The sequence below is a fragment of the Muntiacus reevesi genome, chromosome 2 (genome assembly GCF_963930625.1).
Source record: "Muntiacus reevesi chromosome 2, mMunRee1.1, whole genome shotgun sequence".
Classification (NCBI taxonomy): Eukaryota; Metazoa; Chordata; class Mammalia; order Artiodactyla; family Cervidae; genus Muntiacus; species Muntiacus reevesi.
This window is the reverse complement of record NC_089250.1, coordinates 257804570-257829097: the sequence shown is the minus strand read 5'-3', so window position 1 is coordinate 257829097 and position 24528 is coordinate 257804570. Positions and strand designations below refer to the sequence as shown.

Below are 24528 nucleotides of genomic sequence, written 5' to 3'. Positions count from 1 at the left end.
GTTTTCCAGGCAAGAATACTGGAGTGGGTTGCCATGTCCTCCTCTGGGGGATCTTCATGACCCAGGGATTGAACCTGTGTCTCCTGCATTGGCAGGCTGATTCTTTTCCACTGAGCCACCTGGGAGACCTCCAAATTTCATATAAGAGCCTCTAATTGGCAGAGCTGAATCTGCATCTAAACCTCCATGTCATGGGCATCTTCAAAACACAGCATCAGTGTTTTCATCTCTGCCCCATAGGAAGACGGCGTGAGGGGGAATGGACACCTAACACCTAACATGATTCCCCTAGTCATGAATGAAGTGGGTCAGCTCTGCCCTACTTCTGCCTGAGAGGCAGCCAGGTGTGCCCCTGAGCTGGTGATTCCTCGAATCCAGGTTTTGCTCCAGTGGTGGCACAGGAGATGGCTTTAGGCCCCAAACAATATTAACTCACATGAATTTGCATCACGAGAGTAAATTGCTTTTTGAATGTCTTTTAAAAATAATTTTATTTATTATTTATTTTTGGCTGTGCTGGGTCTTTGTTGCTGCACAGGCTTTTCTCTAGTTGCGGTAAGCAGGGGCTCCTCTCTAGTTGTGGTATGCGGGCTTCTCATTGCAGCGGCTTCTCTTGGTTTCAGAGCACAGGCTCTAGGGCCCTCAGGGTGCATGGGCTCAGTCGTTGCTGCTCCTGGTCTCTAGAGCACAGGCTCAATAGCTGCAGCCCACGGATCAGGGATTTTCCCAAATCAGGGATCGAACCCCCATCTCCTGCGTTAGCGGGTGGATTCTTAGCCACTGAGCCTCCAGGGAAGCCCTTGAATATCTTTTAATGATGTAAAAGAAGACTCTGTTTAGTAGAGACAGCTACTTTTTGTGCTCAACTCCTGGAAGGTTCTCTCTAAGCCCCTGGAATATCCTGCCTGAAAAGAGTGTCTTTCTTTACCTGGGGGCCTTGGGCCAGCTTAGACAGCTCCTAACAATGGGATTGATGGGGTCACAGGTATCAGCCAGAGGAACCAGAAAGTAAGGTGACCACCCAGGTGGTCAGTTGCATCTCTGTGACTGAGTTCCAATAAAAACTTTGACACCAAATCTTGTGGGAGCTTCCCCGATTGGCAGTATTGTCACGCGCTGCTGCCAGAACTTAGCACTGTCCCCTGCTCCACTGGGAGAGAACACCTGGGAATTTCACGGCTGGAACTCTTCTGGTGTGTGGGTATGTGTGTGTTAGTCACTTTGCTGTGTCCAACTCTTTGCGACCCCAGGGACTCTAGCCCAAAAGGCTCCTCTGTCTGTGGAATTCTCCAGGCAAGAACACTGGAGTCGGTAGCCATTCCCTTCTCCAGGGGATTTCCTCAACCCAGGGATCGAAACCAGGTCTCCTTTACTGCAGGCAGATTCTTTACTGCCTGAGCTACCAGGGAAGCCCAATAAACCGTAACTGTGAGTATAATGGCTTTCAGTGAATTCTGTGAGTCCTTCTAGTGAATTATTGAACCTGAAGATGGTCTTGGGCACACCCAGCTTGTAGTTGGCATCAGAAGTGAGGGTGGTCTTGGGCTTCCCAAGTTCTGCAGTATCTTTGGGCAGTAAGGTAACGATCACACCCCTGACACCTGATTGTGTCCTCCAGTGGATCAGACTCTGGCCTCCAACTCACAGGCCTCAGTCAGCAACTCAGTATCCAGCTCAAACACAGTATATCTTTTTTCCTGTTTGTCTTCATTGGATTTATCTTTATGGCTATTTTCTATTCATATCAAGCAGTACCAGGTCTCCACTCCAATACTTAGGCCACCTGATGCGAAGACCTGACTCATTGGAAAAGATCCTGATGCTGGGAAAGATTGAGGGCAGGAAGAGAAGCGGGTGACAGAGGATTAGATGGTCGGATGGCATCATTGACTCAATGGACATAAGTTTAAGCAAACTCTGGGAGATAGTCAAGGACAGGGAAGCCTGGTGTGCTGCAGTCCATGGGGTTGCAAAGAGTCAGACATGACTAAGTGACCAATAGTACTACTACCATATATCATGTACACATAATGTACACATCACACATATAATATGCATACGTTACACATATGTATACACATATGTCACATATAGACATGTACACATGTATATCATATGCAATATATGCATTTTAATCAAATGCATCTTTAGGGCTACCTGTGATTTATATGAAGCAGTACAGATTTTCCGTATATTATTGTGCTTTTTAAAATATTTTTTAAGTTAAAATGAGAGTTCTTCTATTAAATAAATGAATAATAATACAGGTGTGATGAAAATGTGGCAAAAATTGAGAAGAGAATATATATACATAGTCACATTGGCTTCTTTTTTTTTAATTTATTTATTTTTGGCTGTGCTGGGTCTTTGTTGCTGTGCAAGGGCTTTTCTCTAGTTGTGGGGAGCGGGGGCTACTATTTGTTGCAGTACAAAGGCTCCTCATTGCAGCGGCTTCTCTTGTTGCAAAGCACAGGCTCCAGTCTGCACAGGCTTCAGTAGCTGCACAGTGGGGCTCAGTGGCTGAGGCTCCGGGGCTCTAGAGCACAGGCTCAATAGTTGTGGCTCTTAGTCACTCCGCAGCACGTGGGATCTTCCTGGATCAGGGGTTGAACTCTTGTCTCCTACACTGGTAGGCAGATTCTTTACCGCTGAACCGCCAGGGAAGCCCCAAGTCATATTATTTTCTCTTCTGATACTTTCTTTTCTATTTTATTACTCCTTTTCCTTCCTTTTTTTTTTTTTTTTTAAATGCTACTCACAACCCACTAAACTGATTTTGTAACCCGTGAACAGGCTGTGACTACAAGTTTGTGAAACCCTGTTATGCAACCACTTTGAACCGGTCCTTGTCTCTTTGCTTTGGCATAATGACCCTTGACCCTGGGCAGAGGTCTCCACCCCCAGCCCTGTGATTCCAAGGGTCTACTTTTGACTAACCTGGTTGAGTCCCTCCCCACAGGCGACAGAACCCAAGGGTCTTCAGGAAGTGCCCAGTGGGGCCTATACCCCTTCTCAACCATGCTCTGGGATCCCAGGACCCTGGAATCCCCCACACAAACTCCTCTGAGCCCTAGTGGCCTTCTTGTGGTCACATCCTAAACCAAGAGGGAACCAGGACTGTGGCTGGAGCTTGGATGTGCAGGGTGGAGTGTCCACACTCACGTGCTGGAGGTACCCAGAGTGGGAAAAAGCCAGTTGCCATGGGCCTGGGGCCTCCATTTGTCATTGCCCAGTTACCAGCACCGCCTCCCAACATCAGGGGCCAAGCTGGCTTTGGCTCTGTACACCAGGGGTCTCCATCTGCTGTGGGCGGAATCCAGCGCTGACCCTCTCATTGGTCAAATTCTTCTGAGGCCCACCTCTCATCCCTCCCACCTCACCCCTGCTGGCTTGGTTCTCCGTATCCCCCACCTAGGCTCTGGAGTCTGTGACCCCCCCATCATACTCCTGGGGGCCCTGCCCCAGTCCCCGCCACTGTTCCATGCCCCGGTCAAGAATGATCAGAGACCAAGGGACAGAGAACGCAGGGCTTTACTTCCTGTCTGAACACAGGGGATAAATGGGGGGCAGGGGGGCAGACAGTCCTTGGCAGGCAGGGCTGGGAGAGCAGGGGCTCAGGCCATCAGTCCTGGCTCTGGCTCCATTCACCTCTTCTCTCTCATGCTGGGCTTTGTTGTACGTCCTGCAAGGTCACAGCGAGCCAGTGGGGGCTCAGTCTCAGGGTGCCCATCAGGTCGTCAGCCCCTGCTTCCTACAGACTCATCTGTCACGATTCCAGCACAATCGGGGCAACTGTCTGCACTTGCCACCTGTGGGTGAAAGAAACAGTTCCGTCGTGAGTCAGACAATCCTATTATTACGTGTGATCTGGATGCTGGAGGATGAGGCCCATCCACCCTGCCCCTCGGAAGGCTCCAAGGCAACTCTGAGCAAATGAGAAGAAGCTGATGGGGAAGAGCTGGCGCAAGGGTCCCCAGGGGTCATTCACACGTTCAGCAAATATTTACTGTGCACCTACTCTGGACCGGGCAGTGATCTAGGCACTGGGAACATGGCCAGGAGCACAAATGGGGGAAAATTCCTGTTCTGGGAGTACTGACTTGCCAGTGGGGGAGATGGACAATGAGAAAAGACCTAAGTCAAGTGTATGGATGGTGATGAGTCAGTGATGAGTGCTATGAGGAAAAATAAAACAAGGAAGGAGGCAGGGAGGCCCAGGAGTTGGGGGCATCCTCATGGCGATGACTAGATGTGCCTCACTGGGGAGGTGATGTTTGAGCAAAGACCTGAAGGGGATGAGAGGGAAGTCACGTGAACATCTGGAGGAAGGGTGTTCCAGGCATAGGGAACAGTCAGTTCTAAGGCCCTGAGTGAGGGAGGACTAGATAAGAGGGATTAAAGGAGAGCTGGAAGGCCAGGGGGTTGGGCCAAAGGAAATGAGGGGGATCTTAGAAAACAAAGAAGTGGGACTTCCCTGGAGGTGCAGTGGTTAAGACTCTGTGCTCCCAGTGCAGGGGGCTCAGGTTCAATCCCCGGTCAGGGAACTAGATCCTATGTGCCTCAACTAAGAACCTGCATGCTGCAGCCAACTAAATAATAGTTGCTCAGTCATGTCCGACTCTTTACAACCCCATGGACTGTAGCCCATTAGTGTCCTCTGCCCATGGAATTCTCCAGGCAAGAATACTGGAGTGGGTTGCCATTCCCTTCTCCAGCGGATCTTCCTGACCCAGGGATCTGCATTGCAGGCAGATTCTTTACCATCTGAGCCACCAAAGCAGCCAACTAAATAATTTCTTTTTTAAAGAAATAAAACAAAGGGAACTTCAGAAAACAGCCCCTCTCCATCTCCCAGCTGCCACCCTTACCTACCCCACCCCCCACCCTGGTCCCTCTGGACTCATCTCCTACTCCTCTTCTCTCACACCTTCCCAGCCACTCCGCCTCTTCCCTTGGTTATTTTAACAAGCTCAGCTCATTCCTGCCTCCAGGGCTTTCCACTTGCTGCTCCCTCTGCCTGGTTTTTAAAATCATCTTTCTCATCATCAGAATCCATTCTGCTTTGACCTCTTAAAAGGAAGAGCCTCTTCTCATCCTTCTCAATCTCATCTTTATTTTCCTCTTGGCAAGTCTCTTTTTCTGTATTCACACGGCTCATGAAAGCAGTGACCTATTTATTGTGATCTCCCACCAGCTGTGAGTTCCCTAATGGTGGGGACCAGGGTCCCCAGCATCACAGCACAGGAGGGCACAGAGTGTGTGTGTGTGTGCTCAGTCATGTCTGACTCTTTGCCACCCCATGAACTGTAACCCGCCAAGCTCCTCTGTCCATGGGATTTTTCCAGGCAAAAATACTGGAGTGGGCTGCCATTTCCTACTCAGGGGGATCTTCCCGACCCAGGGATTGAACCTGCGTCTCCTGTGTCTCCTACATTGGCAGGCAAATTCTTCACAACTAGCGCCACCTGGGAAGCCTGGGCACAGAGTGCTCACAAATGTCACTGGAACAATTTATAGCCCTAGAGGTAACATTCAGGCTCTGCCTTCACACAGACATAGATCCAGCCCTTCCCTGATTTGTATGTGCTGTGTGACCTTGGGCAAACTTTGCAATTCTCTGAGCCTCCCTTTTCCCACAGGGGAGAGAACAGTGCCTGGCACAAAGTCAGGATCTATAAACACGAGTTGAAAAATTGAGACAACAGTGCTTGACCCCCTTATTCAACACCAATCAGGCACGTGCCAGTGATCTCTTTTTAAGTCTATCCATGTTCTGCCTCCCACCTTAAGGCAAAAAAATATGGCTGTGCCCCTTTTCCTGATGAGGCAGCTGGACAAGAGAGGTCATAAAACTTGGCATGGGTTATACAGTTTAACTGAGAGCTTGCAAACTGGTGGCCCTTGTATTATATTTAATCTGTAACATTATTAAAAAATTAGTTTCTCTGCTTGAGATCCTCCCTTTGTCCCCCTTTTCTGCCTGACACTGGGCCCTGGGAGGCTGAGAACAGCCTGGTGGGAGAGACAAGGGCACAAAGGAGAGAGAGGTTGAGGTGTCTGATCCTCTCGACCTCTGCCCTGCTCCTTCTGGGGAGCTTACCAGGAAGCAGTGGTTGGAAACCTCTCTCTGGAGCCACAGCTCCCGGTTGGGGCCCCCCTCCTCCGGCTCCATCTCTCACCAGGCCCTGGTGCAGCTGCTCCTTCCCCTCACCGCCTCAGGCTGCAGCATCACAGCTTCCAGGTGTTGCTACTCCTGGGGAGTTGCACCACTGCATTCCCCTGCCATGTGAACAAGCCCAGGCTAATCTGCTAGAGAAGACCACCAAGTGAAGACCTGAGGTTCCCAGTCAAACAGATCCCTGCTGACCGGCAAATGCCCTCAGAGGCATGAATAAATCCAGTGGCAACCAGAAGAACCATCCAACTGAGCCCAGACTATGTTTCCAAAGTGCAGAAATGAGAGCTCAGTAAATGGGTATCATCTTAAACCACTGAATTCTGGGGTGGTTTACATGGATGTGCATTCTCAGTCACTCAGTCATGTCTGACTCTTTGCAACCCCACAGACTGTAGCCTGCCAGGCTCTTCTGTCCATTGGATTTCCCAGGCAAGAATACTGGAGTGGGTTGCCACTTCCTTCTCCAGGGGCTCTTTCCGATCCAGGGATTGAACCTGTGGCTCCTGCATTGGTAGGTGGATTTTTTACCACTGAACCACCTGTGAAGCCTGGTTTACATGGATATGTCTCCTTTAAAATGACCTTGTTAGGGGCCTTTAAGTCCTGTCTGGTCAGAGTGTAAGCCAAGGTCTCCTCCCTCCCAGTCCTGATGCCTCTCCCACCCAGCCCCCATTCTCACTGGTGAGGATGACGATGCCTGTGATGAACAACACTGCTGCCACCATCAGCCCTCGTTTCCGGAGAGTGTCCTCGTCTGCAGAGAGAAATGGAGGGGTGTGATGAGAGGGGCCTTCAGCCTCCTTCCCCCACAGCCTCCGAAGGGTAACTTACCATAGAAGAAGGGGTCATCCTCCTTTGAACCTGGAGGGGACAGAAGGGAGCAAAAGTTTATGGAGCAAATCGGTGTGTGAGAGAGTCAGAGAGGAGACACCTGGATCTCAGCCTTGGTGCACTTAGGGCAAAACCGGAAGTCCTCACAAGGAGCACAATCGGGTTCCCATTACCTCTAAACTCTTCTCCTCGCTTTCCCCCTTACTCACTGTGCTTTACTCCCACCCCCATTCCCCATGGGTGAACTGTGTGAAACCCTGCTCACCCCAGGGCCTTTGCACTGGCTGCTCCTACTGCCAGAAGCTCCCTTCCTCGGGCATCCACGTGGTTCCCATTAGCTTCTTCTCTGAGGTCTCCGTGGCCTTTTACAGAAAATACTCTCTGACCACTCTCTCACCCTAACTCTGTTGCATCTTTCTTTTCTTCCCCCCTTCATTTTTCTTGACAGCAACTTAATATGTGGTTATTATTAACTTATTATTTATAGTTATTATGATCCTTATTTATTGTCTCTCTCCCATGAGAACATCTGCTCCATGAAGGGAGAGATTTTCATCTGTCTCACTCACTTCTGGACTCCTGGCACCTAGAGGAGGGCCTGGCCCACAATAAGTGCTCAGTGAATATTGTGTGAATGAATGAATGAATGAACTCTCTATGTGATCCATGGCTATATCATTTCCATCTGTTCACTGTGGCTGGCTGCACAGGAAGTGGAAGATAAGGCCAGGAGGGGAAGAATCAAGGTGTCCCTATACACAGAGCTCTCTGCTGACCCCAAACTGATCTCCAATGCATAGGTAAATCCAGCTGAGACCAGAGAAGCACCCAGCTGAGCCCAGACTAGACTTCCAAATTGCAGAACTGAGCGCTAAATAAATGATTGTCATTTTAAGCCGCTGGGTTTTGGAGTCATCTCTGTGCAACACTCACACATTCATTCATCTATTCAGACATTTACTGTGTGCCCACCCTTTACTCACTCACAAGAATACCAGCCCTGAAGTCAGGTATCCACCCAACACCTGGTTACTGAGCGTTCTGTGCTGGGCAGTATTGAGGTGCTGAGAACACACAGTGAATAAGAAATAGCCTGTGTCCAGTCTGAGAAGGGAGTTACTGACCAGACTGTCTGAGGATGGAGTCCCTCCTCTCGTCTCTGCTTGGGGATTGTGTCTTGGAGGGCGTGGAGCCGTGAGTAGGATTGGCAGGGGATTTCGTCTTGGAGGGCGTAGAGCCTTGAGTGGGATCAGCAGAGAGAGCGGCCAGAGAATGGCGGAGGGCAGGAGTGAACCAGGGAGAGAAACAAGAGACACCATTGATCATCTTTGTCTGGGAGACCTCTCCCAGACCTACATTCAGTGAACTGGCACAGGTTTCCCCCCCAACCCACGGAGGCAGCCAGGAATGGCAGGTGCTCACCCTGACTAAGACCAACAGCCCAGGCTAGCTTGCTAACCCCCAAGGAACCCCTGGTCCCTCTCTGAGGACCTTCTGGATGGCCCCATGATCAGGAATAAAGGGTAACGTCTGTCAGACCCAGACAAAGGCCTCCAGGATCTTGACCCAGTCACAGAACTTGGAGATACTGGTTAGAAAACATGCTGAATATCACCTCTGCTCCCAGACCAAATATATCAGAGGGTTCCTCTTTGGAAAAACATGAATATCCCCAAGGAAAGTCCTGCCCCTCTGGCACTGAGAGCATCCCCAGTTAGGGTGGTCACCCCTGACGGATCCCCAGATGTGAAGTCAGCAAGCAGAGAAACTGCCTTGTGACTGGCTCCCCAGGGCAGCCTCAGCATCTCGCTTCCTAAACATGAACCAACAGCCAAAGGTTACAAGATGTTCAGGAAAGCTTTTTCCAAGAAAAGGGAGCAGCAAAGTCATGGGCAAAGATGGAAGGATCACAGGAAATGTAAAAGGACAGCCTCGGCGGAATGTAGGGCTCATCGTCCCCTCCCCCAGTGTAAGGGAGCCTGGGCTCAAATTTTGGTTCTGCCATTTTGCACTGTGTGGCCTAAGGCTTGCCGAGTAACCTCTCTGGGCTTCAGTTTCCTTCCCTGTAAAATGGGGTACCAACAGCTCTTACCATGTAGGGTAGTGATCAGCACTAAATGAGTGATCATGTAAAAGCTTAGCACAGTGCATGGAGCAAACCCTGAGCACACTGTTGTATTGTCTCCTTGGCTCCAACTTCCCCCTTCTTCTATGAACAGTCCCCCTTTCTCTGGGGAGAAATGTTGCTGCTTCCCCAGACCATCTTGGTCTCCGATGGTAACCCAGCCACAAGGGGGAGCATGTGACCCAGTCTCATCCTTCCCTGTAGCGCTCAGTGGCTTCAGTCGTGTCCAACTCTGTGCTACCCTATGGACTATAACCTGCCAGGCTCCCCTGTCCCTGGGATTCTCCAGGCAAGAATACTGGAGTGGGTTGCCATGCCCTTCTCCAGGGGATCTCCCGACCCAGGTGTCAAACTTGCATCTCTTATGTCTCCTGCATTGGCAGGCGGGTTCTTTACCTCTGAGCCACTTGGGAAGCCCCATCCTTCGCTGGGACCTTTCAAATTCCAAGCTAAAATTTTCAGCAGATGCTGGGTGAGACTCAGAAGTTCTGAGCCTGCAGGTGATGGAGCCACTTCCTTGCCAGGTGAAAGACAAGCTCCGGCACAAGAGAACAAAGACGCAGGAGGGAGAGAGGCTCTGTGGGGCAAGCTTGAGGTTCAGCAGTGCCTTTTACCTCTTGGCTCCTTGATCCCCTCGGCCCAGCTGAATTTTCATCACGTATAACCAGGGATACAGAAGAACACATAGAGTAACCCAGGTCAGCAAGGACTCAGAGTAAGAGAATCCAGAAATATGAAGATGTTTTCTCAATTGGAAAATGTGGAAACAGCTGCTATAACCCCCACCCCCATAGTTGTACAAAAAAAAAAAAAAAAAAAAGACTCCCTTCCCCCAAGACACCGTATTTCCATCTGTTGTAAAATTGTTTTAATAGACAGACTCTGTCAGCAAGAGATGCTTTACTGTCATCACTGGGAAGTTGTAACAACGATAATAACAAAAAATATCTACAGGGGGAGGACTTTCCACGTAGTGCCCTTGTGCAGTGCCCAACCTGAGCAACCATGCATGTATTCCAGCCTGTGAGTGGCCTAAGCTATAGGACTTTCCAGTGGGGGCTGCTTCTCAAATATGGACCACCACACAGGCATTAGAAACCACCTATTACCTTTATTTCTGCTCATCTCCCTTCCCCAAATGTTACCTCTGGTAACACTGACTCACTTGTGCTGTGGTGAGTCATCTTTCCCCTTACTCTTGGTCTAAGTGGTTCAGACAGAGTTGACCGGGGCACAAGACTCAGCCCTGACCAATCGGAGTTGTTCATTTCCCAGGTTCCCATTGGTCAGTCATGGGCACGTGACACCACCTGGGCCAATGAGAGTCAGCTCTAGGCCTTCCAGCTAGAGAGGCACTCTAGTTGCTGAGTTTGTAACTGGAGCTTAGAACTAGTGGACCACCTTTGCCACTAAGTGGGGAAAGACCTCTTCAGAAAGAAGACAGCAGAGCTAAGAGGAAGAAAGTCGTAATGACAGTGCTTGAGCTCTTTGATCCAGCTGTGCCTGACATTAGTACCTCTGTACTTAACAAGGCATATATTGCTAATAATTTTTTTTTTCAGTTGGGTTTTCTGAATTTTGTAACTAAAAAGCTCCTGCTCTAACATTAAGAAGATCTACACCAAGGACAAACCCACAGGCACATTTCCCGCACCAGCCCTATGAAGGGACCTGAATAAAGAGGTCTCGGAGGGACTTCCCTGGTTGTTCAGTGGTTAAGAATCCGCCATCCAATGTAGAGAACACAGGTTTGATCCCTGGTCCAGAAAGATCCCACATGCCTCAGAATAACTAAGCCCAAGAGCCACAATTATGGGGCCCGAGCACTCTAAAGCCCATGTTCCATAACAAAAAGAGAAGCCCGAGTACTGCAACGAAGACCCAGTGCAACCAAAGTAAAATCAGGTAATTAATTTAATCAAGTTACTTAAAAAAAAAAAAGAGGGTCTCTGAGTCTATCAAATTTGAAAATGCTGCAAACCAAATAGTCCCTCTTGAGATGCCTGCTGCAAATAAACTTTATTATGGCTCCGAGAAGTCCCAGCAGATAGAAACGTGTTTAACTCAAGAGTTTCCCAAATATCTTTAACCGCAAACCAAAAAAAAAATTGGAAAAATGTATTAATTCCCCAAATGGATGCTCTGAGAAACATACTCAGGGAAATGCTGCCCTAGATAGAGAATTAAACACAACTCAAGTATGTTGCTGTTCTAGTCCCAGGTCTACCTTGCGTCGTGCTCTTGTCTGTCCCCTGACTTGTTGTTAGAAGCACCTCCGTTTCCGTCATTTGCTGGGTCTGGGTCTCTGTCTGATTTGGTGTTGCTTCTACTCAGGGCAGAAGAGAAAGGCGGGGAGGGTGAGAAAGGATTGAATCAGGGACCTGCAGAAAACAGCAAGGGTCCTTCTCCCTGAACCAGGCTGGCTAAAATCAAAGCTGTCCATGGATAAATGTTGCTGTGGGGGTGAGAAAGGGGGACTCTCTCATGTGCTGCTGGTGGCAGGGCAAGTCGGTGTTTCTGCGTCCCACAGGGTCATGGGTAAACTTCAGAGCCAGGTTCCTGGACCCTCATCCCAGGCGTGTCACTGACTTTTGGTGACCCCTTGGGCGAGTGACTCTGAGCCTCCTGTAAAATGAGGATAGTGCTCACTTCTTTCTCAGAGGGTTTGTGTGAAGATTGAGTGAGTGAATGCAGGTAAGTATTTAGAACCATGACTGTCCCTTCATATGTGCTGTAAGCGCTTGAGGAGGAGGGGACAGGTTTCTCATTGTGGTGCTGTGAGCAGCAGGATGAACTGAGCCTAGATGGAGCCATGCCTGAGGGTGTATCCCTGGACTTTTCAGTTACACAAATCCCAAAACTCCCATTTGGTTCAAGCTTGAGATTTTTGTTGCTGTGATAGAATGTTGACAGACCCATTCCTTGTTCCTCACCTAGGGCTGGAGTAAGGACATCAATTATTTCAGTTGCTGGATCTGCTGGAGTTATGGCCTCCTTTGATATCTGTCCTGGAAAATCAAGGATGAGAAGTCAGGGGGGAGACTTTGGTCCCTCTTCTCTCACCAACACTCCCACCCTCCCCTTCCTTCTGAAACCTTGGTGGTCTGCTGGTGGAGCAGCAGTTGACTAATCAGCTTTGGTGGAAGTGTTTTAAGAAATGCTAACACTGCACACCCTACCTCCAGCCGCCTCTCCCTGTCCATCCTTGTGGGATGAGAGAGGCAGTTAAGGCGAGTATGCCCAGGCGCTAGAGTCAGCCAGGGGCCTGATCTCAAATGCTGTTCCCAATAACTTCCTTGCTGTGTGTCCTGGAGCAAGTGAAACCCCTCGCTCTGAGCCCCTGGTTGCCTCCTCTGCAAAGTGTAGATAATTCTTGAATCTACTTCTCAGGACTGTAGAGAGGGTGAAACGAAATGGAGGGGGGAAGAGTCTTGCCTACTGCTTAACATGCTGTCAGTGCTGGATATCAGATATCATATCTATCAATCGCCACTGCCCCCAGCCTGGCCTCACCTCCATCCTCTCCCTCCAGGACCATCACACAGCCTCCTCCCTGGTCTCCCTGCTCCCCACACACAGCCAGAGGGAGCCTGTGAACCTGAGTCAGATCAGGCTGGTGGCTGAGTGCCTCCTCTGGCTCCACCTTGCTCTGAGTAAGAGCCAAAGCCCTCACCTGGCCCATAAGTACCCCCCACTCCCCGGCCCACCAACCCAATCTCCTGTCACCTCTCTGACCTCTCCTCTTTCCACCCCACCCTTTGTTCATCCCAACCCAGGCCTGGCCTGCCTGCTGTCACTCACACTCTCCAGATAGAACTCATATTCCTCACATACCTGCTAGGCTCATCCCCTCCTCTCCTTGTATCTGCCCGAATGTCACTTTCTGGTGAATGTCACTTTTTGGTGAGGTCTTCCCTGATCACTCTATTTAAGCAAGCCTCATTTCTCTCCTCTATTTTTTTTTTCCATAGCATTTTTCACCTTCTAGCATATAATATTGGGTTGGCCCAAAAGTTCGTTTGGTTTTTTTCCGTGCTATGTTATGGGCCAACCCAGTATAAGTTACTGATTGCATTTGGTGTCTGTCTTTCCAATTAGAATGTGAGCTCCTGTTTTATGCTTTGCTGTTTCCCCAGTGCCTAGAATAAGATCTGCTCAGTGAATGCTTGTTGAACGACTGAATGAACACACAAAAACCATTTTATCCCAGAGAAATGGGGCAACTTCAGTGCAGAGTTTGCTCTGGGTTCCGGGGTTAGAGCCCAGCCCTTCCACACACTAGCCTCTGGCACAGGGCACTTTCCTTCACTGAGCCTCAGTTTCCTCATCTGTAAAATGGGCATAATAGCATCATCAATTACAGTAGAAGCTGAAACAAGCACCTGCCATGTAGAAAGCACCTGCAAGGATCCCCCATAGATACTGTTTTCAGAAAACACTTCACAGGCAAGGGTGAGACGTCTTCAACTCCTGGACTGGCCTCAGCTCACTCCCTTTCCCTAATCACATATCACCGGAGGATCCAGGAAGCTCCTGTGCTGTGAGTCGAGGGTTCCTGGTTGCCAAGTAGAAAATCTACACCCATCTCCCTGCCAAATCAAACTCTGTGAGTTCTTCTTGGAAGTCAAATGGAGGATGCTCAGCAGGACAGGCCCTGGCCAGACTCACTGGAAGCAGCCACCCAGGTCTGAGGTATCTAAACAGGGTGTAACCTTGGCCCCCTTACTAGGGCCCCCACTTCCTGGTGCCAGGTCAGTAGAAGACTGAGGACACAGGAGAGAGAACCCAGATTCACCAAGCAGCCACCCAGCAACACACACACTCGAAGTGAGGCTGGGGGCTCTGCAGCAGGGTGGAAAGAAGTGGTTGGGCCTTACCTCTGGTGGGGAGAATCAGGCCAACGGTGATGAAGAGACACAGGCGACCAGAGGGCGACATCTATAGAGCAAGTCAGAGCTGGGGTCAGCCACGATGTCAGTGACGCAGGCCCAGGGCAACCCCTGGAAACCTGCAGCCCCCTTCCTTACCCTGAGCAGGCCCCTCTGCCTTCAGAGACCCCCGCTAGGGCTGATGGTTGGCTGTGGGGAAGGGGGCCAAGGGGAGGGTCTCAGAAGTGAAGGTTCCGAGCCATCAACCCCTCTTTCCCTCTGCGGGTCTCCCAAAATAACAAAAAGCATCAGTCTACACCAGGCTCCAAGAGGCAGCCACTGCCCGGGGCAGTCCCCTCTGCCCCACCAAGCGGAGAAGCACTCGCGTGGCCAGCTGGGACTGACCCTGCCCGGCAAGGGGAAGGCGCTGGGGTGCAGGAGAGGAGATAGGAGGGCCTCGGCCCTCCCTCTGGGGCTGTCCTCAGAGCGAGGAGCCAGCAAGGAGGGGGAAAGAGGAAGAGTGAGTAATGTGCTTCTGATCTCAGAGGAAAAAGTGAGTTGCTGTGAGGGCCTCCCAGCAGGGACAATAGAGCGGGATGCTAGGTAGATCTGGGCGGGTGAGAGGGAGGGAGGCGAACTGGGGAGACTGAGGCAGGAGGAGCCGAGTGGTGCCCACGCGGCGGTGCCGAAGAGAGCCGGACAGAGAGTGAGCATGAATGGGGGGCGGAGAGGCGCCGAGAGGATGGTCTCTACCCACCTGAGCCCGGCGCCTGGGCAGAGGGGAGCGGATAGAGGAGGGTCGGAGGAGACACTCACGTCAGAGCCGGGGGTCCCGAGCCTGCAGCCTCGTGAGGAGAGGACAGCGGAGGCGGCTGCGTCCAGGCGGAGGGTGTGGCCAGGGGAGCGCGCTGGCGGGCGGGGACCGAGACGGGCTCAGTCATTTCCTCTTGGGTTTCCTGGCTTCAGAGCCCGGGGTGGGAGCAGGAGGGGGAGACGTTGAGGGCGATGCTGGGGCCTGGGGTGAGAGGCAGGGCGGAGGCCTCCACCCACCCCGCCTAGGGGAGGCTGGGGGTGGGAACCGCGGGGCGGGCAGGTCTAGGCGGGGTGGGGTTTGGGGAGGCGAGGGGAGCGGGGGGAGGGATCTACTCTGGGGTCTCAGGGCTGGGCAGCTGGGTGGGGGGGTGGTGGTGGCGTGGAGGGAAGGGAGGGGAAGTTTGAGGGGTTCCGAGTGAGGAGGAGGCCACTAGGGAGCTGGCAGAGGGGAAGGAGAGGAAGTGGGCAAGTCTGGGGATGGGTTGATAGCTCCCCAGGTTCGATTTTGCCCCCTCCCTCGTCTCCTCCCCACAGATGAGGACACACAGACAGAAGAGGGAGAAAAACCAAACGCAGATTTATTAAGCTCAAGACATAGACACCGAGGGTGCAGGGGGCCGGATCTCCTAAGAGGAGACAGGGTGGTCCCGGGGAGCAGCACCCCGGGACGGTGGGGGGCTGAGCATGGACTCCAGGACCCCAGGAGATGGAGGCCTGAGTCTCCGGATCTGGGATGCAGACGGGCTCTTTGGGGGGTCGTCATTGCCAAGGCCTAGGGAGGTGCAGCGGCTCCAGCCTTGGAGTGGGTGGGGCGGCTCATTCAGGGGCGCGCTGCCGGGGGGACCTGGCTGGGGTCCCCACCGCCTCCACCCGGTCCTCAGGCTCCCGCTCTCAGGCAGGGACTGCAGTGGAGGTGACCACGACTGGTTCTACACGCCGCCACCTCCGGGGGCTGGAGGGCCAGGGGCAGGGGAGAGAGAGAGAGAGAGAAAGACAGAGCCGGGGAGCTTCAGTCGGTGACAAGAGGGGTGGCAGTGGGCCCTTCATCCCCAGCACTGAGGTCAGGCCTCCAGATTGTCACCCCTGAGCTAGCCCGCGGATGTTGTCTTGCCTCCCTGCACCCCAATGTCTGGTCCCTATAGAGACACTTTGGTGGCTTTTGTCCTATCCCACAGGACACCTGTGATGAAGCTGGGGACCCCTGGCCCACCCTGGGCTCTTCTGAGGTGTCCCCCTGCCAGAAGAAGAGTCTCCATCCTTCTGCCAAGCTCCCAGCCTCTTCCTACACCCCAACACCCCATCTCTGGAACTTGTGTATACAACAGGAATTCTCCTGTCTCCCACCCACTTGGGACCATCATTCAACTGTCATGGGTCAAAATCTCATATATACTCTTAGAATGTGGTCAGGTGCCTGGGTCAACCGCTCCATCATTCACAAAATGATCCCTTAAAGTTCTTAAATCTCATGAAATAAACATGAAACGAAACACATAGAATTCAACATCAAATCCTCCAAATGTTGATTACCCCAAGGCCCATTTTTTTTTTTTTTTTTTTTTTTTTAGTTCTAAAAACAAAAGAGCCATAGAGATTCCCATCTCTGGTTTTTTAAAAGTCCCTGGAAAGGACACAGTTCCACCAAAAACAGGTCGAGATATTTTTACATAATTAAAATGAACACCCCCAAGGAGTCACAATCTTTCATTTACATGCTTATCCCTGCTCCTACATCCTACATCTTTCCACCTTCCCTTATAGCCTTTATGCACCTGCACTCACTTTCCCCCTCCTTCACCCACTACCCCCTCCACTTTCCACCTCCCCATCCTCCACCCCCCTTCCACCCTGCACCTTCCACCCCCCACCCCCATCCTTCACCACCCTCCACCCTACTCCCTCCCATATTCTCTCTTTTCTTTTCCAATATCAATTTTTAAAATCTGTGTTCTATATGTCTCTTCTTTTGCTTTTTTTGATACGATTATTCTTAAACCCTTCCTGCCTGCCTGCCTGCCTGCCTGCCTTCTTCCCTCCCTCCATCCCTTTTTCCCTTGCTTCCTTCCTTCTTCCCTTCCTTTTTCTCAGTCATTTCATCCTTGATCATCCTAACTGAACAGGAAAGTCAAGAAATCATTCTATCTTCCTACCTTCTCTAGTGCTCAACTTTGCCTTCATTCTGATTGCCAACGTTCTTTTCCCACGTGGGACCCCTCTCTTCACAGGCTGTGGCTGTCTCCTCTGGGGAATGAGTTCATCCTTGCTTTTATAAGATTAGGTACTTGTTTCTGGGCAGCTTCAAGGACTCTTTAGGAGTCCATGTCACATCCCACTAACTTTACGCTTTAACAGGTTTGATGTGTGGAATCTTGCCGCATTGTTGGCGGCCCCATTCTTAGGGACATCCAGCACAACACCCCCTTGGACTCCCCTCCCCACTCCCACTCACCCTCCCAGAACCACACTCTCTCACATCCTCACCTGAGGAGGGAAGCTCCGACTTACAGGATTTGCATGTTGGGCTGTGGAAGCAAAGATGAGAGAGAAAGGCATCAAGAGACTCAACTGAGCAGGCTTTCTGGGAAACACCTGACTGGCTCTGGGGTCCCTTTGGTTATGGCAGCACCCCTGGGGGCTCCCAGGCTGTTCCCACCCCTCCCCTTCTCTCCCTTCTGCTGCCAGACCTCTCAGACCTGGAGTCCGCCTTCCTGCACTTCACCTTCTTGCCTGTTAGGAGAGACAGAGAACAGAACAAGGAGACAGGACATAAGGGTCTGGACAGAAGCCAGTAGGGGAATTGTAGGTGCCTGGGGACCCCAGGCAGCCCTCTTGGAGGGGCTTTGGAGCCCAGGAAAGGGTCACACTTACTGAGGATAATGAGGATGCCCAGCAGGAACAATATGGTAGCCAAAGTCATGCCCACCGTCTGCACAGTGTCATAGTCTGGGGAAGACATTGGAGGTCATCAGAGTGGGGGCGACTCCTCAGCTCCGCCCTCCCCAACCCCGGAGCCTTGGCCTCAGTTCAAGGCTGCAGGTTCCTCCCGTGGGTTCATATGAGGATCAAAGACATGGGCCTCGGACACCAAGTGCTCCCCTTAGACCTCTCCCCACTACTCTTCTCTGGATTCTTCGGCCATAGATATAGATAGGACCTTCTTCGACTGCAGTGGTCCCCAGTATTTTGGGCACCAGGGATTGAGTTTGTGGAAGACTATTTCTCCACAGACAGGGGTTAAGGGATGGTTTTGGGATTATTCTCATAAGGGGAGGGCAACTTAGATACCCCGTGTGCACAGTTCACAATAGGGTTCCTGAATCTATTAGAATCTAAGGAGGTGGAGCTCAGGCAGTAATGCCAGCGATGGGGAGCAGCTGTAAATAGAGATGAAGCTTCATTTGCTTGCTCACTCGCCACTCACCTCCTGCTGTGTGAACCGGTTCCTAACAGGTCACTGACCGGTACCAGTCCTTGGCCCAAGCATTGGGGACCCTTGTTCTACTGCATGTATTTACTTTTTCAGCAAACAGCCTTTTCTGTGGTCTCTCCATCCCCCATCCCCCCACTCAGTGCCTCAACCACAGGGATCTTGTTAACACTAGAGTCCAATCAGGGTCCTCCTGAGCTCAGGGCACACCACTCCACCCCCTCTAACCTCCACCTCATGGCAAAGAAAAGCCCAATCCCCCCCCCGCCCCCCACAGCCCATGAGGCCCTTCTCAGACCTCATTCCACTTCATTCTCCCCCTCAACTCCTTGTCCAAGCACACGGGTCTCCCTGCAGTTCCTGGAGCCTATCAGGCACGGTCCTACCTCAGGGCCTTTGCACTTGCTGGGCCCTCTTCCTGAAAGCTCCTCTCTCAAATACCCCTCCCTTACCAACTCGTGGACTTTATTCAAATGTTAGTGACCCCTTCTCTGACTGTCCTATTTAGAATTTCCCATCCTCTCCTCAACATTTCTTAACCTCAGTCTTTCTTTTGTTTTCCTTCATAAGAATTATTCTTATCTAATATACCATAGTACATATCTATAGAAATATTCACTCTGGACCAGCAGTGGTCCAGGCCTCTGCCCTCAGGGAGTTGTCTTTCATATTGTGATAAACAAAATAAAACCGAAAAACTCAGTCATGGGGCCATGCCTAGATCTATGTGTGGCTTCTCTTGTTGGGGACTCAAGAAGGCCTCTCCTGACATATGGTTCCTGACAGTCATTATTTGCTCTGAGGCTTGAAGAAGAAAAGGGAGCATTAGCTAGCTGTGTGGAGAGCTAGAGGAAGCGTATTCCAGCAGAGGAAACAGTAAGTGCAAAGGCCCTGAGGCAGGAGACAACTTAGAACATGGAGAAGAGTATCAGTGAACAAAGGGAGAGAGCAGGAGGGTATACAGAGAGGGAACTGGGGTCAGGTATGCTAGACCTGGAGTCACTTTTTGAGCTTCAGTGCTATGGAAAGATTTAACGATATCCGAGTAAATCTTTCCCAGAGTCCTTATGGGTGAAAACGTAGTGTTCTTTATTTACAGAAGGGCCCAGAGAGACAGAGTTGCTTGCTCAAGGCCACCCAGCTAGTGAGTGGATCAGCCAGGATTCAAATTCAGCCAGCCTGGTGTCAGAGTGGTTGCCTTCTCTGATGACCCCAGCAAACTAGCCCAGAGTGCTGGTGAAGCCTGAGGAGGGTTCATAGAGGGTACCCCCTCCCCAAGTCTGATTCAACCCTCCATAGGCCAAGCTGATGTCAATTATATCCACATGGTCATGTGGCCAGTGACCTAGCACATAACATGTAAGCCAGAGCTGAAGCCACTTCAGCAGTGACCTGTGGGGATCTACATCCACCCCTCCGTCCAGCCCCTGGGTACCCTCGTCACAGAATCTGCCACTCACCATAGTAAAATGGGTCAGGATCCTGAGGAACTGTGGGAAGAAGGCAGAGAGAGAGAGAGGGGAAAACATTTCAACACTGGGCTTTTTAATTATTTGAGGACCCTAATGGGGCCACTGGCCCAGTGGTTTCTGTGTAGAAGTCAGATCACTGAGACCCTTTGCTCTGGACAATGTAGCCTCATGGCAGGACACAAAACTTAAAGACTGGAGCATAAGCTGGATTCCAGCCCCAACTCACTCCATTGGTCTATACCTTCCCTTATACAATGCCCAACCTACCTAACTGTACATGGCAGTCCTGATCTTAGACCCCTATGGAAGTCTAAGGCAAGCATGGACTCATTTCTTGAGAAACACATATACACTCTCTTTTGCATATGATACTGGGAGTATGAATCCCACCGGAGAACCGCTCAGCGTATCAGCTTCCCCTGAAGACTCCCTACAATTTCTCGGTCTTCTGAGAGCTCCAAAAAGTGGGCACTGTGACCGCCGCTCTCTTCCACTTGTTCCTGCCACCAAATCCAGCAGAGAGGAACTGCCCAAAAATTTATATTGTATTATTCCTATATTACTTATTTCTTAGACACCATCAAATTAAAGATTCAAAGTTGATTTTGTGGTAACTTTCCCAGTGTGTGCATGTATACATGTATATGTATGTAACTGTACCACATAAAAACATACTGATCCACTAGAAGACTCACCCTAATTTCTAAATGTTAACATGTGGATAATGTCTATGGCGGCTTCCTAGGTGGCTCAGATGGTAAGGAGTCCACCTGCAATGCAGGAGACCTGGGTTCAATCCCTGGGTCAGGAAGATCCACTGGAGAAGGGAATGGCAACCCACTCCAGTAGTCTTGTCTGGAGAATTCCATGGACAGAAGAGCCTGGCAGACTGCAGTTCACGGGGTCGAGCGCAAAGAGTTGGATAAGACTGAGCAACTCACACTTTCACTAATGTGTATATGTATGTGTGTGTCTTTGTGTGTGTGTGTGTGTGTGTGTGTGTATTTACTTTTCCCTATCTCCCACCTCCCTGTCTCAATTAGTATTCTCCTCCAGGAGAACTCAGAACATCCTTCCCATTCACGAAACCCATTATGCTGCTTCCCTAATACACTGACAGTTTTTAGTACACCTTGCCTTGTTTCGAGTGGAATTCTGCAAAACATGCCCCACTAGGGGAGGGGGGTGTTGCGGGAGTGCAAGGGTGATGCCAGATGTCGTCATTAGTGTCCTTCCCCCAACCAGGCTCAGGAAGGATGGCTACCTTGAGGTTGGGAAGGAGAACATGTGACTAATTCTGGCCAATGAACTGTGAGTTTGGTCTGCAGCATTAACTGCCCATGCAAGAGCTCTCTTTTGCCTTTGGCTTGGTGACATGAATGCTCAAGAGTGTGGCTGCCCCAGTTTTCTTTGGGAAGTAGAGACCCCTAGTCAACCCATGGTAGACACATGGTCTAAGTGAGAGATCTACTTTGGTTGTCAGAAGTCACTGAGATTTTGGTACTCCGTTTACTGTTGTTTAGTAGCTCAGTCAGGTCTGACACTTTTATGACTCCATGCCCACCAGGCTCCTCTGTCCATGGGATTTCTTCAGGCAAGAATACTGGAGTGGGTTGCCATTTCCTTCTCCAGGGGATCTTCCCGACCCAGAGATCAAACCTGTGTCTCCTGCATCTGCAGGCAGATTCTTTACTGCTGAACCACCAGGGAAACCCTTGGTACTGCATACTGTAGCTTAAACTGACTGATGCAAGACCCTGAATAGCACTGATTAACCATAAGCTCACCCTCTTCAGTTTCCTGTCCAGTTTTCAATGAGACACTCTTAAAAAGGAGCTGATATATCTCTACACCTTCCAACCCTTGTTAATCTCTCAAGAGAAAACAGGCCTTGAACTCAGGGTCTTCAGCAGGTAATAATATCTAAGTAGACTGTTATGACATTATTTGATTTTCTCCTTTATTTATTTATCTAAGTAGCATTTGATAGCACTGATTCCATGCCAGGCTCTCTTCTAAGCACTTTACAGATATTACCACACTTAATCTTCACAGCAGTTCTCTGATATAGGCACTATCTTCATTCTCTTCCCACTAAAGAGGAACACTGAGGCCCAGAAAAGTGAAATCAGTTGTTTAAGATAATTTTAATACTTGCTTTCAATGTAAGGCAAATAAAAGTCCTGATTTTCCATTTGTGGAGGTGATATAAAATAAAGCTAGCAACGTTTTTTAAAAGTTAATCCTTTGGAAAAAAAAAAGTTAATCCTTTGAAGGAAAAAATGTTAAATGTCAGTGTGGGGAACATTTGGACAGAGCAAAAATCATGAAGGTGGTACTCATAAGCATCAAGATGGGAAAATATTATTTTAGAGTCATCTCTGCTCTGTCTTAGCTCCCCTTCCAGATGGAGAGCAAATTTATTTGACTCATCTCTGCTGTTAATCCTGGCATTTATAAAGTTATTCAAAAAAACTTTTCTAGAATGAATGGATGAATGAATGAATGAACCCCTGCTAGGCAGCATCAGAGATGGAACGCTGAATTATCCTGCTTTTGTCTCCTTTTTTTCCACACATCCCGCTTCCCCAAACTTTCTGAGAAGCCCTGCCCCAGAAGGTGAACACCTGCCCCAGAATCCTCTCTGGTTCCTCTCTGGTTCCACCCTCCTGGGGTGCTCCTTGCTCCATGAAGAAGTTCTTCTCTAGTTCCTGCTGTCCCAACAATCTGGGTCCTCAAGGCGAGGCTGAGCTAAGGGTGGAGCCAGTAGGCAGGAGAAGGAATGTGCACCACTCCTGGCCAGTTGCCAGGGAGAATCAGGAAGGAGGTGGTTACTATGGCAACTGGAGCATCTTGAGAGGTGAGGAGAGGTGATGGATCTGGGTACCCCAGGCTGGATGGGGTCCTGTGTGGGACTTGAGGGTTGGGTTTCTAACTCTGGGGCCAACCCTGATTCCCTCTGCTCCCTTTGTACCTCCTATTGTCGCCCCTGAACAACTGGCTTGTGGCCAAGCCGAGGGTCCTTCTTAAGGATAGGGACCCAGCCCCAGTTGTGCCTTTCCATTTCCTTTCTATTTGCCCCCAACACACCCTCCTGCTCTCTGACAGGAGGAGGGTGGAGGCTGGGAGTGCAAGGGAGCCGTCCGCCTCCCTAACGATCTGTTAATTAATTTCATTAAGCGGTTTACGATAGGCAACATGCATTTTCTCCACCCCGGGTTTCCCCAGACCTGCGGTCCCCTCTCCTGCTGTGACTGGGGAAAGGGTGTTTGGGGGGGAAGGGAGGCAGGGCATCTTCCTCCCACTTCTGCCTGTCTGCTGCCATCGATCCTGCTAACCACCATCTCTGCAAAAAGAAGCGCTGGGCTCCCGCCAGGGCTGCTGGCTCAACCCTGCCCCCTCTCCCTAGGGTGGCTTCCAGCCTCTGCAGCCGCCCCCCCCACGGCCCCCCCTCCCCGCCCTGCTTCAAATTCTGCAGATATGGTTCAGTGCAGCAGCCCCCGCCTGCCGGGAAAGGGGGCAGGGAAGGAGAGATCAGAGTGGAATTGGGGTTCCCTTCGGTGCCAGAGGCTCCTCAGCAATGATGGCCTCTTGCCTGACCCTGCTCTCAGGGCTGGAAACCCCCTCCTTGACCACCTCTCCCCCACCATGAAAGCATTCTGCCCCCTTGTTCCTCTGCAGAAGTAAGTTCAAGAAAGGGGGACTGTTGGGGGGAGCGAGTATTTCAGGGGGTGCCTAATCAGGCTAATGTTGTGAAATGTCCATCTCTGTGTGACTGGAGGGAGGTGGGAAGGCATCTGTGTGCACACCCAAATGCACCTTTTGGACAACACCCTTGAATGAGGGCTGGGAAGGAGGGTCCTGCCACCCATCCCCGCCCATGGGGGCTCACTGCAGTGGTGCAGGCCCCACCCTGTGCCACCCCCCTTCTTTTTTCCCATTTCCGTCTCATGCTGTGGGTCCTTCTCTCTCTCTCCCGCTCGTGTCTTTACGCCTCCCTCTGTCTCTCGGTCCCTATCTCTTTCAGGCTCTGTCTCAGTCAGTCTCTTCTTATATTTCTTACTGTCTCCCTCTCTCTTGCTCTCTCCATCTCTCCATCTCTCACTTCCTACAGCTCCTGTCTTTCCCCCTTTCTCCTCGCTTCCCTCTGAACCTGCCTGTCAGAGATTTCAAGAAACACCCACCACAGGTGCCAGCACTAGAGAGGGGGGGGGGTGGGAAGAGGGACATGGACCCCGTCCCCTTACGTTCCGCAGGGACCATGAAATCTGGCCGAACCTCTGTGGCTGCAAACCCAGCGGCTCCCACCCTTGAAGACCATTTCTCCGAGTCCACTACCACCGCTGTGCTGGACCAGCTGCACGGTTGCTATAGCTACCGGTCCGCGCATCGTTTCTCCCGGGACTGCCGCTCTCCAACCACGGGTCCCGCACAGGAACCGAGATCACCGGGAGAGGGTGCCCGATGGGGTACCGAGGGGTGCAATGCAGGGGCCTCCGCCCATGTGAGGAGGGGACATCCCCTTCCCCATTCCCCTCCCCTTTCAGTACTGGGCTCTCCCCCAGATCCTCTGCCAAGCTCTAAGATCTCGGAGCCCCGCTGCGCCCTCTCCCCAGGCGACGCTCACCCTTTGTGGGGACCTGGGTCGCCATGCCGGGCCGGAGCAAGGGGCGGCTGGATGTAGAGGCGGTGAAGGAGCGCTGGCTGCAGCAGCTGGAAGCCGGACCGACTGTTGTCAGGGGTAGATGGAGGGGAGCCCTGGTGTTCGGGGGGCCGTAGCCAATGGGGACCCGGAGAGCCCGCCCCCGTCCAGG

General features: G+C 51.2%; 2 protein-coding genes across 5 annotated transcripts; both read right to left on the bottom strand.

The window, feature by feature from the left end:
- Nucleotides 1-3518: 3518 nt before the first annotated feature.
- FXYD5 (FXYD domain containing ion transport regulator 5) lies at nt 3519-15020 on the bottom strand. 4 transcript variants are annotated; one of them, XM_065925978.1, is made up of 8 exons: nt 14760-15008; nt 14012-14072; nt 12068-12142; nt 11362-11460; nt 8134-8247; nt 7010-7039; nt 6858-6932; nt 3519-3809 (listed from the first exon to the last, which is right to left on the bottom strand). In XM_065925978.1, the coding sequence occupies exons 2-8, from the start codon at nt 14070-14072 to the stop codon at nt 3760-3762; spliced, it is 504 nt and encodes a 167-aa protein (XP_065782050.1). In that variant the 5' UTR covers nt 14760-15008; the 3' UTR covers nt 3519-3759. The 4 variants fall into 4 exon arrangements, with proteins under 4 accessions (XP_065782050.1, XP_065782049.1, XP_065782051.1 ...); XM_065925977.1 differs by having other exon boundaries at nt 14819-15005; XM_065925979.1 differs by lacking the exon at nt 14760-15008 and adding an exon at nt 14162-14400.
- Nucleotides 15021-15382: 362 nt separating this feature from the next.
- FXYD7 (FXYD domain containing ion transport regulator 7) lies at nt 15383-24513 on the bottom strand. Its single transcript, XM_065926001.1, has 6 exons — nt 24342-24513; nt 19703-19732; nt 17684-17758; nt 17500-17542; nt 17297-17337; nt 15383-15767 (listed from the first exon to the last, which is right to left on the bottom strand). Exons 1-6 carry the CDS (start codon nt 24364-24366, stop codon nt 15745-15747), a joined length of 237 nt encoding a protein of 78 aa, XP_065782073.1. The 5' UTR covers nt 24367-24513; the 3' UTR covers nt 15383-15744.
- Between the last annotated feature and the right edge of the window lie 15 nt (nt 24514-24528).